This window comes from Schistocerca americana, chromosome 2, assembly GCF_021461395.2.
Source record: "Schistocerca americana isolate TAMUIC-IGC-003095 chromosome 2, iqSchAmer2.1, whole genome shotgun sequence".
Taxonomy (NCBI): Eukaryota; Metazoa; Arthropoda; class Insecta; order Orthoptera; family Acrididae; genus Schistocerca; species Schistocerca americana.
The window spans coordinates 376,576,343-376,593,835 of NC_060120.1; the positions used below are offsets into that span (position 1 = coordinate 376,576,343).

Sequence of the window (17,493 nt, forward strand, 5' to 3'; positions counted from 1 at the left end):
GATGTGGAGTTGTGACGAAAGGAGTGGATGAGAAAAATGAAGAGGTGCCATGAAAGGAGGGGTGAAGGAAATGGAGGGGAACTGCTGGGAAAGAGAGGCAGTAAATAAATGAACATGAAAATAGCATTATAAGCCCATCCTGGTAGATGCAGGGAAAGTTGTGTGTAGCACACGAAGTGGAGAAGGAAGGGGGAATAGAATAGGAGGGGGAGGGTAATAGAACAGGAAGAGAGAGAGTGTGTGCAGAAAATAATGTGGATGTACGTTAAATGAGTGAAGAGGAAGGAATTGGGACAAAGGTGAATTTAAAAAAATTCTTAAATGGTCTTGAGAAACTGTTTAGGCCTATTTAAAATTTTCTCTCTGCTGAATAACTTTTTTTTTCATCCAGCAATTGTCAACAGTCATCACTCCCAATGAAAGCAATTAAAATGTTATGTACCTTCTTGCATGCTTTGTTGCTCAATTTCGTATACTCTTTAACTAAGCTTTCTGCATGGTCACCAGCACCTGTGAAACAGTAATTCACTTTACACATATTTATCAAAACCATCAATCACAAGACAAGGGAGGGAAAAAATATGAATCAGATTAACAGAAAGAAGCTGACACTTGAATACATGTTGCTGACATTACAAGGAATCATAGGGTTCAGAAGTGTCTGATCTAACAATGATGGACAACTGGGATAAAAAGTATTTCTATTGTGGAACGCACAAAAAGACTAAGGAAATGACAGTAAGAAACTATCTATAATAAGTAGTTCAGTAAGGGCAAAATATTGTGAAAAAATTATGAATAGTATCAAACTGAATACTGCTAGGAGTGACTTAATTCAGATCACTCTACAGTATAATAGTAGCTCATTTAACATACAAACAACAATACTGGGTTCTGCTTCCAGACTTCCTTGTAAGAACAGCCGCTGATATCCACCCTACCACTTGCACTTCTCAGAATTTCCCTGCTTATCATAAATGTATTTCCTCCAGTTCATTGGAGATGTTTAATGAAATCATCTATAAAGAAATATCAAAATCACTAAATAAATAAAGTTCAGTCGCCACTATGCATGGCCCTTGGGGAAAAAAAAACACACTTCTGGGAAATTTAGCAAACAGCAAAAACAAAAACAAAAATACTGCAAGCACAGTATTATTATTTGCAGACTATACTGACCTACGACTATCCCCTCTAGCATTCACTCAGTGATATAAATACAAATAAAACTAGGCAATAAAAATTGTTGGACGCTCGTAATTTGGCAATAATTTGGAATTTTCATCATGGTTTTCATACAACGGCCATTCAGTAACGCGACTCTCTTGGATTCAGAAATATTACACAAGATTAGAAATCATTTAACGACTTGACTGCAATGACTCGGCTCCCGCAGAGCTAATCTAGTTAAAAGCAGAGTCATAATCGAACAAAACGAACTCAATGGGTTTGACTTTCCTTCGTGTAGGGCCCACATATTATTCATTAGGTTCTTAGGATAGAATAGTAGTTGTTTTAGTTAGAAAATCGCTTTCTAATCTGTTTTGTCTTCTGTTTCACAGAAATAAGCTGCACAGACGCGCATTTCAAATCGAGAAGAACGGGGTGAGTTTTAAGTTTTCCGCTAGGCCTCCACTGTCAGTCCCAACAATGGTGAATGGAAAACATAAAATTAATTTTGATATATTAGGATGAATGTCATTTTACGCCGTATTTACCTAGATGAACGCCAATAAACCCTGGCATTGTCACCCACGAACGAAGCACTAACTCAAACACACTTTACGATATCTCCGCCACCACTTCAAAACGCTTTACGAAAACATAAACATTGCTGCGAAACAAATCACTGTCTAGTGTCTGGCTGCACCCGAAACAAGTGATAAATTGTATTGTACTGAAGGTCACTGAAAACAGCTGATGTTATAATAAGAAAACGGTGATATGACTGTTGCATATGCTTGTCCATATGAGCACAGCCGACTTCACACACATTTGGAAGTTGTGGTACAAGCACGCCTGCATTACGCTAACAAAATTACTTATTTTACAGTGACTTGCGTTTCGGCGGAACTAATTTAGTACAAAATATTTCAATGTACGTCAACAATATGAATGTATTGGCAACTATTAAATTAAGATTCTTGGAACGTTTAAGAATTTATAAAATCTAATTATGATTAATGCTGAGAAGACACTATATTGGGGCTTATATACATTTAATAATACATATTACATAAAGTAACTACGAATGCAGAGACATGGAAATTATCCCTGTAGATTGGTTTTCGCTTCTACTTCTTTGACCATAAATAATGCTCAGGAAGCAATACATTAAAATGGAATTTTTTTGTATATTACGAGTAGAACTTGCTTAATATATATGTGTGTTGTGTACATTTAATTTTTAACCACATATCTGATAGTTCTACATCCTAGCGATAGGCTCTCTTCAAGGAACTATGGAACACGAAAGTATATAAATAAAAAACTAGAAACTGCTCTTAACCCGGTACTGAAATTAACAGTTCAAGGTAGCTGGTTGGTTGGTTTGGACACTAAAAGGACCAAACTACAGCGTCATCAGTCCTTCAAGGCAGCAGTATGACAGATCAGCACCATGCACAATGAGGCAACCGACAAAGTCAGACGTTGCTGAGTACTGCCCAAATGCAGGACACAGAGTGGAACAAAAGATAACAGAGATCTGCACAACTCTTCCTCTAACAGTGTTATCAAAGATGCTGTCCACACACAAACTGAAAGTTTCATTAACATAAACAAGGGATCACATCTTGTTAACCATTATTAAAATAACATCTGCATCTATACTCTGGAAACCATTGTACAGAATATGGTGAAAGAGTTAATTGCAGAGTGATACAAAGACTGAAACTGATATCAACTGCTTTGTACCTACGGACCTTACCATGGTCTGTTTGTACTGTCTTACATCATAGTGCATTCTTATTCAGATGCCAGTACTGAAGAAGATTGTTTTCCTACCCTCCATTACTTCATTATGTCCATAGCTTTTGCATCTTTTTATAGATGGGATATGTGCATTATGTGAATAGATCCCTCCAGGGACCTTCCACGAAAACATTACTGTTTTGGTACCCAGCCTCAGCAAGGAACAGCCGGTAACATTGGGAAACATGAGTACAAACTCCTCTCAATCTAATGTCAATAATTTAAAAATAATGAGCCTTAACATACAATGCATTAAAAATAAAATATTAGAACTTGAGATTGCAGCCAGTGAAGCTAGTATAGATTGTATTTGCATTCAAGAACATTGGTGCATGAGTTATGAACTAGAAAATATTTGCATTTCTCCATACAAATTAGTAAGCCATTTTTGCAGGAAGGAAACAAGACATGGTGGTGTTTGCATTTATGTAAAACTTGGAGTAAAGGTTAAAAATATGACTGTAACTGAATCCTTGAATGAAGAAAAACATTTTGAGGCTGCAGCAATACAGTTGAATATGCAAAAGAGTAAATTAATAATAATGTCAGTGTACAGATCACCATGTGGTGATCCTGAAATTTTTAGAAATAAGTTAGAGGCATTGCTCAAAATATTACATCATAAAAAATCAACAATAATTATAAGTGGAGATTTTAATGTCAACTTATTGACTGAAGGTGCATCCAAAGATCAGTTCCTGAATGTTTTACATAGCTTCAATTTGTATCCACATATAACTAACCCTACAAGAATAACAAACTCTTCAAAAAGTCTCATAGATAATATCTTCACAAATATAGATGCCACAGATATAGATGTAATAAATGTTGACCTAGGAATATCTGATCACAATGCACTTATCCTTAAATTTTCCATAGCCCCTGTGACCAAAAATAGTTCATACCAAATGTACAAAAGAACCTTCTCCACAAATAGTTGCAATCACTTCATAAATACACTGACTAACCAATCATGGGCAGAAGTACTGTTACAAACTAGCACAAACACTGCATATAATGTTTTTTCTTCCCTGTTTATGTTGAATTTTGAAATATGTTTTCCTAAGAAACTTGTCAAAACATTTGGGCATACACATTCTAACTCCTGGATCACAACAGGTATTAGAAATTCCTCCAGGACCATGAAAATGCTTAACTATAGACTGAAAAGTTGGACTGAACCCAAGTTTAAAGAATATGTAACAAATTACAAAAAATATACAGAAAAGTAATTACAAAAGCAAACTTACTAAGCAATGATAAATTAATAAGAAAATCAGGCAATAAATCAAAAACTATTTGGGAAATTGTGAAAAGGGAAACAGGTAAGGGCCTCAAGGATCAGGAAATAGTACTAAAAAATAGTGAAAATATTGAATTAAAAGATGAAACTCTGGCAAATTACATTAATAATTACTTTTTAAGTGTACCAGTGTCATTAAGTAAAAACTTTACCAAACATGAGAAATTAACAGCCCCAAAAGTAGACAGTAGTATGTTGTTAACTCCCACAAATGATAATGAAATATTAAAGGTGATAAAGAGTCTAAAATCAAAAATGTCTGCAGGTGTGGATGAAGTGCCTGTGTCAATAATAAAAAAAGTTGCCAAACAAATTATAAAGCCCCTGGTACATATTGCCAATTTGTCTTTCAGTGAAGGTGTTTTTCCTGAGAGGTTGAAAATCTCTAAGGTTAGACCTCTGTTTAAAAAAGGAGATCCATACAAGGTAGAAAATTATAGACCAATATCCCTTCTCCAATCATTTTCAAAAATACTAGAGAAATTAATGAAAACCAGACTCATAAATTACTTAGATGCTCACAAACTTCTAACCTGCAATCAACATGGCTTTCGCTCGGGCCACAGCACAGAAACAGCTATCCATGCCTATACCAAAGAGATTGTCAGGAGTCTCGACACTAAAAAATGTGTAGTAGGAATTAACTTAGATTTATCTAAAGCTTTTGATACAGTAAATCACAAAATTCTGTTAAACAAGATGGAGGCAATAGGTGTAAGGGGAGTTGTGAAGCAGTGGTTTGAATCTTACCTTCAAGATAGAACTCAGGTAGTAGAAATCATTGCAGAACATAAAAATCAGAAAATCAAGTGGGTCTCAGATGCAAAGAAATTGGAAATAGGTGTCCCACAGGGCAGTGTTCTTGGTCCCTTATTATTCTTGCTTTATATAAATGACATAAAAAATCCTAATATTTCTACCAAAATAATGTTGTTCGCAGATGACACTAGCATAATTATAAGTGATGATAAAAAATCATTAACTACCAGCACTGATATAGTCCTGAAATATATTCAACATTGGTTTAATGCTAATGAGTTAACACTTAATCTAAGTAAAACAAATTATATACAGTATGGCAAAGCAACTCAAGATATGGACCTCCAGTTAAAACTAATGGATAAGAAGATAGAGAGTGTACAACCCACAAAGTTTTTGGGAATGCACATTGATCAAAACTTAAGCTGGAAAGACCATCTCAAGTACTTATCCCAAAGGCTCAATTCGGCATGTTTTGCATTGAGGATATTATCTAGAGTATGCAGCAGAGAATGTACTAGACTAGTGTATTTTGCTTACTTTCAGTCCATCGTGTCTTACGGCATAGTGTTCTGGGGTAAAACTAAATCAAGCTTAACAGATATCTTCAAATTTCAGAAAAGAGCTATACGAATCATAACACATAACTCTCCAAGAACTCATTGTAGGCCCCTTTTCAAAGAACTGCAAATACTCACAATACCATCACTGTATATTTTTAAAAGCATTCTGTGTACAAGAGCACATATGAAAAATCTACGTACAAATGAGGACTGCCATAATTATAATACTAGAACTTGTAAGAATTTGTATGTAGAAAGGGTAAGGACAACACAAACCCAAAAGCATGTAAGTTATTTTGGAATAAAAGTCTACAGTGCTCTGCCAGTGTACATGAAGGCAATAATAGATGAAGTAAAATTTAAGACTGAGCTTAAAAATTACCTTTTGAGCAAAACTTTCTATGACGTAGATGAGTACTTTGATTGTGTGTAAATTTATTGCCAAAAATTTTAATTTATATGTCTAAATTTGTACTTCTAAAAAATGCCTTGAAAGTGATATTCCATTATTATGTCTGTAGTACTTGTACTAGTATGATAACTTTGTTGTGACAATTCCTACATCATGTAAATGATATACAGGAAGATAATAAAATGAAATGAAATGAAAATGAAAATGGAGATGATAAGCAGGTGCTCTGTCAAAATATTGCAAATTTTAAGTGACACCATCCAAAGAAAAGCACAAAATAGCTTCTGTAGTATGTGCTGTGTGTTTAGTTGTGTGATGTCCTAACTTTCAGAGATACATCCACTTCATTTTGTTTAAATCACAAGAAAATGTCTTACACCAAACTTGAAAATGACACACAAAGTAAGGGAAAATTAAAATAATAGCATGTAAGAAAAATGCAAATTGTTGCCCAGATACTCGGGTGGGGTACAGTACGATCAGTCACCGCTACTCTCACTAAACAATGAAACCAATATTTCTCAATTGTAAATTAAACCAAAAACCAGACAGTAGCTAATAACTAGTACAAAAGCCTTTGGACACCAACTTGTTAAATCCTATTGTTCCTCTGCAGCATAATCCAGGTGTTGCCCTTGGTGACACCGACAAATGTCACTGTGACTCAACATACAGCAAGAGTAACCGTAACAGTAAAGTTCTCTGCAAACACATTTACTTTATTCTAAGGCCTTCTATATTATATAAGATCACAGTAGATGTCATTTTATAACCAGATTTTGTTTAAAGTAAAGATCATTCATTTGTTCTCACATCATGGCCCATAAATTCCATCATGGAGCAGAGCCTTCATAGATGTGAAATGAGTATGCTAACAACTAATTATGACTAGCACTAATCTAATGAAACTGATAATTGTGGTAATTAGTTTTAAATTACATTATATATATTTATGTTAGGGGAAAAAGAGTTTATTTGCAAAAGTTCTCAGCTGCTGTTTTTGTGTGATTATCTAATGAACAGGAATCATTAAGTAAAACGTTTATGAACTTTTCCTAAGAGACAGTCAAGGCAGGAAACTAACTACCATGTTCCAAGAGAGAAAACGAGACATAGCAATCACTAGTATGGTGAAAGTTGAAGTGGGAACCAACAATTTAGATGTGAGCGTGCAAATGAAAATAATGCCAGAAAATGACTACAGCATATTTGTATAACGGGCTCAAATGATGTTACAAGTAATTAAGCAGATGTTAGCTTAAAAGTTCTGTGTAATTTTACATCTGCATCTATACTCTGCAAACCAACATGAGGTGCATGGCAGAGTGTATGTTCTATTTTACCAGTTGTCAGGGTTTCTTCCTGTTCCATTCATGTATGGAGTGCGAGAAGAATGATTCCTTACCAAAAAGTCCTCACTCCACTCACAGATATCACTTGATACCACATACAATCGTACTTTTGACAGTCAGCTTAGGTGTGGTACTGAGTCAAATGATTTTCAGAAATCAAGGAACACTGCTTCTACTTGGTTGCCTTTTCCAAAGCTTCCAGTGTGTCGTGTGAGAAAAGTGTGAGTTGGGTTTCACATGATCAATGTTTTCAAAATCCATGCTGGCTGGAGTTGAGGAATTCATTCTGTTCAAGATACCTCATTATGTTTGAACTCAGAATATGTTCTAAGATTCTGCTACAAATCGAGGTCAACAATATTGGGTGATAGTATTGTGGATCATTTGTATGATTCTTCTTGTAGACAGGTGTGACCTGTGCCTTTTTCCAAGATCTGGGCACATTTTTTGTTCAAGGGATCTATGATAGATTACAGATAGAAGAGGGGCTAACTCCGCTGCAAATTCTGTTTAGAATCTGACAGGGGTATCATCGGGGCCTGGAGCTTTGTTCAATTTCAACTATTCTAGCTTTTCTCAACACCACTGACACTGATACTTATTTCATTCACATTTTAAGTGGTACAGGGATTAAATTGGGGCAATTCTCCTGGGTTTTTCTATGTAAACTTTAGAAAACAGAGTTAAGCATTTCAGCTTTTGCTTTGCCTCCCTAAATTTCAGTTTCTGTGTCATTTGATAGAGACTGGACGCTAATTTTGGTGCCACTAGCAGCCTTTACACACAACCAGAATTTCTTTGAATTTTGTGAATTTTGTGAAATGTTGTTTGACAGTATTCTACTATGATAGTCACAGAAGTCATCACACATTGCTCTCTTGACAGCCAGGCGTGTTTCATTCAGCATCTCTCTACCTATAGCCCTGTGCATTGTTTTGCACCTATTGTGCAGTAATCTCTGTTTCTTTAGAAGTTTCTTTACAGTAACTGTTTACCATGGAGACTCCCAATATGAAATGTTCTACTGAGTACATATCTATCCAGTGTGTGGTCAACTATTCTTTTAAACTTGAGCCAGAATTCCTCTACATGGTCCTGACCTATGCTGAAAGCGTCAAGTTTCCCTTTGAGCTATGACACTACTGATTTTCTATCTGGTTTACTGAACATATATAGCTTTCTGCTTGTTTTAGTTGTACATTGTACTTTGGTAATGATTGTTGGCACAACCACATCATGGTCACTGATACTGGTTTCGATGTGGAAATCCTCAAAGAGGCCAGGTCTATTTGTAGCCATTAGATCCAATATATTTCCTTCATGAATGGAGTTACTAATTATCTGATCTAGTTAGTTTTCAGAGAAGGCATTTAATAAAGTTTTACAGGATGTCTCATCATGCCCACTACTAACAAAACTGTAATTTTCCCAGTTAATTATCTCCACCAATGATTACAGTGTTGTTGTTGTTGTTTGTACAAGTGAACAGAGGTTTTCTGTAAAGTTTTCCATTACATTACTAGACGAATCATTTTATGCCCATCCCTGATGCTGAGTCTTGCTCAAACAATCTCACATGCAGCTTCAATTTCTATCTCAATGGATTTGAGTTTCTTGTCTGCTATGACGAATACACCACCTCCATTTCCCATTTGCCTATCCTTTCTATATATACTTGAGTTTTTCCCAAAAATCTCACTGCTATCAATTTCAGGTTTCAACTAGATTTCTTTATCTAGTATTATGTGGGTGTCTCTGCTTTCCATGAGCGAAGACAACAAACCAAGAAGTACTCTAGCTGCTACAGTGCCTCATAGGCACAATCTAATTTATAAGTTGTGTCTCAATAAACAAATTTGGAAAAGAAACATCAAAATAAAGAAACTTGTTCCGAGTATGCACACTGCTATGGTTGATGTAAGTAAGCCGCATTGTAATCTACACGCCAACTGCGGGATGCACTTAAACTGTGGAGGCAAAAAGTTTATTTGTGAACATGTCAACAAAATAATTAAAGGAAGACTCAAACAGAATAAGATTTTATACAAAAACAGTAATTTGAATGATAAAAAGAATATAAATGATTTTGTAGGATAATAGGCAGTGGCACAATGAGTATGAATGTCTTGAACTTGAGTTTTATGCTGATGGCAAATCTTGAAAGAGAAAGTGTTTAAAGACAATAAACAGTAAAAATAAATCTCTCAGTGTACTTGAAACTAACATTTGCCTCATTGGGGACAAAAATTCAGGTTCATTGGAAGATGTTAAGCTAACAAAGTACAGCAATGAGATTAGAAACACCAGTAACGACAAACTGTGTGTGTGTTCCATTAAAATATCAGGGCTCCCAGAAGCAAACTGGAGTTTTTAAATTTCAGCATAAATGACACAGATTCTATAAGCCGCTCATTCGTATTGTGTCTCATGGAACACCATGTAGGAGGTGCAATTGAAATGCCTCAGATTAATGACTACAAATTAGCTTCAAGCTATAGTAGAACTATTAAGGATAAAGCTGTAGCTGCAATGTACGTGAAAACTAATGTAATATTCAAGTATCTAAAAATAATTTTTTACTGTATAGCCCTTGACATTGAAGCATGTGGGACTCAAATTACCACTAATGATAGATCACTTGTAGTGTTGGTAGTAAACAGGGTTTCTGCAGGACAAATGTGTATTTTTATAAACTGTATATTCCAAAACTGAAGATTTAATTATCATAGATGATTTTAATACCAGTTTCTTAACCAAAGAGAACAGTAAGGGCAAACCAGAGAAACTGATGGAATAGTTCAACCAGACTGCAGTAGCTCACTTTCCCACTAGAGTACCAAGTAATTGTAAGAGCCTAACTGATATAAAATTCATTGGCAGAGGCAGGAGCAACTGTAACACTGTAAGTCAAATTTCAAACAAACTTTTAGATGATGCTAGACAACTGCCTGCACTAAATGACATCAACTTGTGATAATGCTAAATATTCCCTTAAATTTTTCAGGCCAGTTAATAATGATGTCCTAGAAACCTTCAACCCTTACTTTCAGCAGACTGACTGGAGTCCATTTTATATGGAAGCAAATGTTAATGACAAATTTAGTCTAGTCTAATGATATTGTGTCATTGTTTGAAGATATATTATAAAAATTGTAAGAAACAATCCTCAGGCCACTAAAAGCAAACCCTGGGTTACTAGATGGATCAAAATGTCCTGTAAAACAATAATAAAGTTAAATGAATCACTAAGGATATGCAATGACCACATATAAAAGGAGAACTATAGGTTGTAATGTTTTATAGAGAGTCATTAAAAAATCCAAAACTTTGTATGTCACATCTGACACTGACAACTGTTCAGCCACCCAGGGACAGCAGCAAATTCCTTGAGAAGATCTCAGCTGATGGATAACTGAACAATGAAGAAGTTTGAAGAGATATATGATGTAGCCTAATGACTCAGAAGATTTTATCATTAAATTGTTCCAGTACAGGTTGATTCTAGATGAAGGGAGAAGAAATCCTTTGCAGTTGGTTCAGGAAGGGGTCAGAGGATTAAGAGTGTAGGTTAGGCAGATAATGCCTGACTGTAAAGGCCTTGATAAGCCCTTCAGCATTCTCGGCATACTGTTGATGGTTGGTGGACCCAATATGAACAGAGGTTAGTATGGAGCCATCTGCTCCAGCTTGAGGATAATGTCTAGCACAGTGGGTTGTGGAGGACATAGGGCGAAAGTGTTGAGGCTGTGGAAGAATGAGCGTAGAGTGTCTTGTCTATGGGTCCAGGTCACAAAACTGTCATGAGTGAAGCTGAACGAGATACAAAAGGTTTATGATTTTTGGTGGCTAGGAAACATACCTCTTTGGGCCTGTGGCATTATGAGTGGCATGTCTTTTTCGCTCCTTGTTTCCCCACCTACCAGCATGACAACTTCCTGATGCTGTGCCTGTTGGCATTCTAGACCGTGCACACTCCACCAGACAGCGTTCATCTCTCTCCCCACCCATACACTACTATCCCTTTCCCTTCCCCACCCCGTCCAAATTGCTGCATGCATCCCATGTGATAGTTGTATTCTGGCCCAAGATGCTGGAGTTGGTGAATATGTGTGCATGAGGTGTGCTTGCTCATGTGTAATGAATGGTGTGTGTTTCTCTCTTGCTGATAGAGGCTGTGGCTGAAAGCTTTATGTAAGTGTCTTTTAATTGTGCCTGTCTGCAACTTAGCATTTCTCTTTATGGTAAGTAGCAAGGTATTGCATTTTATAAGAAACATGCCCCTCAGCATTCAATAAAAATTAGAGAGAGCTTCTGCTCTGTGACTGTGGAATTACACCAGATGATGAATAAATGAGACTGTGCTCACAGAAGATTTAACTATAAATTAAGCACTGAGGATACAGAAAACTTAAGAAGAAACTAAACCAAAACAAGCAGAATGTTAAAATTAGGCATATTCATTCCATTGTATGAAGTGAGTCATACCCTATAGCACTGTAAAGAAACTGTACAGCCTCGGCATATACAAAGTGAAATGTGACGCTGTTTTTCAAGCCTCTGTTGTTGAACTGAATAACTGGTTATCAACACCAGCTCTCAAGCTGCACTCAATTATCAGCTGAAAGATGGCATTTAATGTGTCCTCTTTACGGCAAGTAGAAGATTAATGCATTTTGTGTGAAACATGCCCCCCCAACATTCAAAACATTTGGATAAAGCATCTGCTCCATGACTGTGGAGTTACACCAGACAATGAATGTTGTCAAAACATTATTCTGGTTCTTACAAACACCATCAGGTTCTCTGTAGTTAGATACATATCATTCTGAGTGGAAATGAAGCTTAATTTGAACAATGCCCAAGAACGATAAGCCAAAATCACTAGAGAACCGTAAGTCACTCAGCTTATTACCACAGAATTTAAAGCTTGGTGTACATTGTTCGTCAACAGCTGACAGGCTACCCTTAACAGTTGCATACTGGGGGGGGGGGGGGGGGGGGTCAGTAACTGACCCCAACGGAATTTTTAGGCTAAAACTCCTGTCGTGTTCAGTAGTTTATTTAATAAATACATGACATTTATCGTAATTATAATTGCTACAATAAGAACAGCTTTTGGTTTACACTCATTGTTGAGTTATAGCGATTGTTATAACTGAAGGTGTAGCAGGTCAACAATCACCACTCGTAGTCAACTGGTAAACAGTATGGTGAGCGGAAGGTAATATCTTTGTGCCAGAATGTACAAGAAGATGAAACTGACAGATGACAAAATTAGAAATTTGCTTGAGAGTTCAGACAATGAATTTAGTGGTGAACTATCCGAAAGCTCAAGCAGTGAAACTCAAGATGTAGTAATGGAAATTCCAGATCAAGTATTTTCTGACAGCAGCGAGTTGGATGAAAGTGAACAGGGTAAGTATTGATTTTGATTACTTTTTGCAGATATTTTGGAGTATATTAGGATGTGTGTCTCGGTAGAGTGCTTAGTTTGCTGGTGTTCGGTTCTGTTTTCATATTTTTATAGATATTCAACCAACAAGAAGACAACCCAGACCGAAAGCACAAATTGATCAACTTGAAAAAGACATGGTGGCTCCATCAAGTATGATATGGAAGAGAAGCCCTTACGTAAATCAAAGGAGGAGATCTGTTGCTAACGTAATGAGATCCCCGAAAGGAACTAGGCCACGGATAAAACCTGATACACCAGGTAAAGCTTTTCTCATGTACTTCAATGATAACATCCTGGATAACATTTTGTGTACCAATCAAAAGCTTGGAAATCTTAGGGAATCATCTGAAAATATTTTCATAAAAAATTCGAAAGCATTTGAAAGGGAAGAAATTGTGTCAGCAATTGGAATTCTATTGAACTGTGGAGTCCATAGACAGAACAAGGACAGTTAACATGATATATTTAGTAAAGAAAACTTTCCGATGTACCGAGCTTCATTTTTGGAGCATAGACTGAGGCTCTTACTGAAGTGCTTGCGTTTTGATGATGCTCTAACTCGAGCAGCTAGAAAACAGACCGACAAATTTGCTCCTATCACGGATATATGGAACATGATAGTTAATAAACTTCCTGAGTTTTATAATCCTAGTGAGTCAGTCACAGTGGATGAAGAACTTCTGACCTTCCATGGGCGATGCCCATTCAGGCTATATATTCCAATAAAACCAGGAAAATATGGAATAAAGGTGTACCTGTTATGTGATTCAGATACGAAATACTGCTTCGTTGCGGATCCCTACACTGGAAAGCACGCTAATGAGAAGTGGCCCTAAAATAGTTAGAAGATTGATTGAAATGTCTAACTTGAAACAATCTGGAAGAAATGTTACCATGGACAGAAAGTTCACTACCGTTCCACTCGCACCTGATCTTTTGAAAGAGAAAACAACTACAGTTGGTACTGTTCGAAGTGACAAATGCAATGTTCCTACAGAACTCCATCCTGTTTCTCTAATAAAAGCTACACTGGGAACAATCCGATTTGCCTTTAGTGATGATGCCATTTTAGTTGATTACGTGCCTAAGAAAGGAAAGGTTGTTACAGTATTGTCAACCCAACATCATGATATGAATGTGAAAAGAGAGACATCAGACATCATCCTATTCTACAGTTGTACAAAGTCAGGAGTGGATACATTCGATAAGTGTGTAAGAACGTACAGCTGCCATTGAGCAACGCGTCGATGACCAATGGCGGTGTTTCTCAACTTGATTGACATTGCAGCATACAATTCATATGTTGTATTTCAAGATACACACAAGGAATGGACAAAGAATTACCCGACAAAGAGTTCTGGAAGAAAGAATTACCTGAAAGATCTATCTCGTGAACTTTGTGACCTCAACATGAAAAGACGTGCTGAAAATGCTGTAGGCCTACACTCAAAATACACTACAGCATTATCAACTTTTGGGTATGAGTGTAATCAAAATCAAGGTGCTGTGAGCAGAGGAAACAACGTTACGGAGCCGTGACGGAAAGTAACACGTGCAGCTGTGCATAATCTGCCAAAGAAAGGACGCTGTTACTTATGCACCAGAATCAAAGACCGTAAGTACATGAAGGCTTGCATTTCTTGCAGGAAGTATATCTGCACACACCAAGAAAGAAGAAGTAGTTCATATTGTAAAGTATTCTGAATGTGAATCTGAGTAATCCTTGTAATTGTGAAATTAATACAGATAAATGTAAAAAAAAAACTATTTATTTTTTACTAAAAATGTCCCAGAAGCCCTTTCCCAGTAATAATAATCAACATTTTAATCTTCTAATCTGCCAAAATTATGGAAATACATAAGTAATGTGATTTATCCTAGATAGAGAATGTGTGATGGTTGTGGGGTCAGTCGCTGACCCCTCCCATTGGCATTGGCCAGTGCAACATACAACATTGGTATCCAACTGTTAAACTTATATTATTAATAATAAACGTCATGTTATAAGTTTGCCATTGGTGGGGAGGCATGCGTGCCTCAGTGATACAGATAGCTGTACCGTAGGTGCAACCACAATGGAGGGGTATCTGTTGAGAGGCCAGACAAACACGTGGTTCCTAAAGAGGGGCAGCAGCCTTTTCAGTAGTTGCAGGGACAACAGTCTGGATGATTGACTGAACTGGCCTTGTAACACTAACCAAAGTGGCCTTGTTGTGCTGGTACTGTGAATTGCTGAAAGCAAGAGGAAACTACAGACGTAATTTTTCACGAGGGCCTGCAGCTTTAATATGTGGTTAAATGATGATGGCATTCTCTTGGGTAAAATATTCTGGAGGTAATATAGTCCTCCATTCGGATCTCTGGATAGGGACTACTCAGAAGGACGTCTTTAACGGTAAAAACAAAACTACGGATCGGAGCGTGGAATGTCAGATCCCTTAATTGGGCAGGGAGGTTAGAAAATTTTAAAATCGAAATGGATAGATTAAAGTTAGATAAAGTGGGAATTAGGTCAGTTCGGTGGCAGGAGGAACAAGACTTCTGGTCAGGTGAATACAAGGCTATAAATACACAATCAAATAGGGGTAATGCAGGAGTAGGTTCAAAAATGAATAAAAAATAGGAGCACAGGTAAGGTACTATGAACAGCATAGTGAACACATTGTTCTAGCCAAGATAGACATGAAGTTCACACCTACTGCAGTGGGACAAGTATATATGCCAACTAGCTCCACAGATGATGAAGATATTGAAGAAATGTATGTTGAGATAAAATAAATTATTCAGATAGTGAAGGGAGATGAAAATTTAATAGTCATGGGGGCTGGAATTCGATGGTAGGAAAAGCAAGAGAAGGAAAAGTAATAGGTGAAATGGAATGGGGGTAAGGAATGAAAGAAAGCCACCTGGCAGAATTTTGCACAGAGCATAACTTAATCATAGGTAACACCTGGTTTAAGAATCATGAAAGAAGGCTTTATACACGGAAGAGGCCTGGAGACACTGGAAGGTTTCAGATAAATTATATAATGGTAAGACAGAGATTTAGGAACCAGGTTTTATATTCTAAGACATTTCCAGGGGCAGATGTGGACTCTGACCACAATCTATTGGTTATGAACTGTAGATTAAAACTGAAGAAACTGAAAAATGGTGGGAATTTAAGGAAATGGGACCTGGACAAACTGAAAGAACCAGAGGTTGAAGAGAGTTTCAGAAAGAGCATTAGGGAATGATATACAAGAATAGGGGAAAGAAAGGCAGTAGAAGAAGAATGGGTAGCTTTGTGAGATGAAATAGTGAAGGCAGCAGAGGATCAAGTAGGTAAAAAGATGGGGGCTAGTAGAAATCCTTGGGTAATGAAAGAGATAACTGAATTTAATTGATGAAAGGAGAAAATATAAAAATGCAATAAATGAAGCAGGCAACAAGTAATACAAACGTCTCAAAATGAGATCGACAGGAAGTGCAAAATGGCTAAGCAGGATGGCTAGAGGGCAAATGTAAGGATGTAGAGGCATATATCACTAGGGGTAAGATAGATATTGCCTACAGGAAAATTAAAGAGAGACCTTTGGATAAAAGAGAACTGCTTGTATGAATATCAAGAGCTCAGATGGGAAACCAGTTCTAAGCAGAAGGGAAGGCAGAAAGGTGGAAGGAGTATATAGAGGGTCCATACGAGGGCAACATACTTGAGGGCAATATTATGGAGATTGAATGGGACATAGATAAAGATGGAATGGGAGATATGATGTTGCATGAAGATTTTGACAGAGCACTGAAAGACCTAAGTCGAAACAAGGCCCCAGGGCTAGACAACATTCCATTAGAACTACTGATAGTCTTTGGAGAGCCAGCCATGACAAAACTCTACCATCTGGCAAGCAAGATGTATGAGACCGGAGAAATACCCTCAGACTTGAAGAAGAATATAATAATTCCAATCCCAAAAAAAGCCAGTGTTGACAGATGTGAAAATTACCGAACTATCAGTTTGATAAGTCACAGCTGCAAAATACTAACGCGAATTCTTTACAGACAAATGGAAAAACTGGTAGAAGCCAACCTTGGGGAAGATCAGTCTGGATTCTGCAGAAATGTTGGAACACTGCACTGTAGTTCCTTCTCTGGATTGTTGCACAGATGCCAAAATGGTAGGTATCGAAATAGATGATAGAGGGATAGAAAAACAATTAAAGTCGCTCAAAAGAGGAAAGGCTGCTGGACCTGATGGGATGCCAGTTCGATTTTACACAGAATACATGAAGGAACTTGCCTCCCTTCTCGCAATGGTGCACTGCAGGTCTCTAGAAGAGCATAGCATTCCAAAAGATTGGAAAAGGGCACAGGTCATCCCTGTTTTCGAGAAAGGACATTGAACAGATGTTCAGAACTATAGACCTAAATCTCTAACGTCGAGCAGTTGTAGAATTTTTGAACACACATTATGTTTGAGTGTAATGACTTTTCTGGAGACTAGAAATCTACTCTGTGGGAATCAGCATGGGTTTTGAAAAAGACAATAGTGAAACCCAGCTCTCACTTTTCATCCACGAGACTCGGAGGGCCATAGACACGGGTTCCCAGGTATATGCCATGTTTCTTGACTTCCGCAAGGTGGTTGATTCAGTTCCCCACAGTCATTTAATGAACAAAGTAAGAGGATATGGACT

General features: G+C 37.1%; 1 protein-coding gene across 1 annotated transcript in view; it reads right to left on the reverse strand.

Moving 5' to 3' along the window:
- Nucleotides 1–1,972, reverse strand: part of LOC124595919 (threonine aspartase 1) — a 47,366-nt gene extending 45,394 nt beyond the window's left edge. Inside the window, exons 1-2 of the mRNA XM_047134830.1 lie at nt 1,719–1,972; nt 443–510 (exon numbers count right to left, since the gene is read on the reverse strand). Of these exons, the coding sequence (XP_046990786.1) occupies nt 443–510; nt 1,719–1,746 (96 nt within the window). The 5' untranslated portion in view covers nt 1,747–1,972. The remainder of the gene's footprint in view (nt 1–442; nt 511–1,718) is intronic.
- Between the last annotated feature and the right edge of the window lie 15,521 nt (nt 1,973–17,493).